The sequence below is a fragment of the Aplysia californica genome, unplaced genomic scaffold (assembly GCF_000002075.1).
Source record: "Aplysia californica isolate F4 #8 unplaced genomic scaffold, AplCal3.0 scaffold00107, whole genome shotgun sequence".
NCBI lineage: Eukaryota > Metazoa > Mollusca > Gastropoda > Aplysiida > Aplysiidae > Aplysia > Aplysia californica.
The window spans coordinates 1,278,380-1,279,225 of NW_004797377.1; the positions used below are offsets into that span (position 1 = coordinate 1,278,380).

Consider the following 846-nt stretch of genomic DNA (forward strand, 5'->3'; position numbering starts at 1 on the left):
CCCACAAAACTTTGCATGACATTTTTACAGACCAGTCAACAACCAAAAATATAAAAAAAACAAAAAAACTTCCACTTCTCAAGACACAAAATAATCAACACGGGCAATAACTGCATTTATTACTTTCTACTACCAAACCAGAGGGAGTTACATCCCGTATATAGAATTCTCTTTTAACGCTCTTCTTTCTTCTCTCGCTATAATCTCCATGACTCTTCCCCAGCTACGTGGGCTTCCTGACCTGGGGTTTCGGCACCCTGGAAGTGGTCACCAACAACCTCCCCTCCCCCTCCCTCAAGCTCATTGTCAACCTGATCCTGGTGTGCAAGGCTCTTCTCTCCTACCCTCTGCCGTACTTTGCTTCTGTGGAGCTCATAGAAACGGCACTATTCAAGGTGATGACATAATAATTACTTGGATTTTTACTTGGATCCAGAGCTAGAATCATAGCAGGCGGCACATGTCCATAGCTGCTCATCTCTCTTTTCCAGCGTCCACCCCAAGGTCTTCCTGCTAATTGTCTCCATGAGGAGCTCGTTTGAGACACGCTTGACCACTCCTCGGAGCAAACTTTTTTTCGCTGTGCCTCGCACACACTTTTCTTTTATTGTGCTGAGTGTGTGGGAGTCTGTCTCCTCTTTGTTGTCATAATAATTAATACACGTATAATCATTGTGCGGTGAAATGGAAGAAGAGAAATTTTTATGTAAGAAATAAGCTTACATTTTCGTTTTGGTTCACTTTCAGTTTGGCTATGAATATAGTATTGCTTGATGATTCGTGTCCTTTTTGGGTGGTAGGGTGTGTGTATGTGTGTGTGTGTGTGTGTGTGTGGAGGGGGAAGGG

At 43.5% G+C, this 846-nt stretch overlaps 1 protein-coding gene across 1 annotated transcript in view; it reads left to right on the forward strand.

The window, feature by feature from the left end:
- The window catches only part of LOC118477484 (vesicular GABA transporter-like), a 24,872-nt gene that overhangs the window by 21,506 nt on the left and 2,520 nt on the right, over nucleotides 1-846 (forward strand). Inside the window, exon 3 of the mRNA XM_035969030.1 lies at nucleotides 224-395. Within this exon, the coding sequence (XP_035824923.1) occupies nucleotides 224-395 (172 nt within the window). The remainder of the gene's footprint in view (nucleotides 1-223; nucleotides 396-846) is intronic.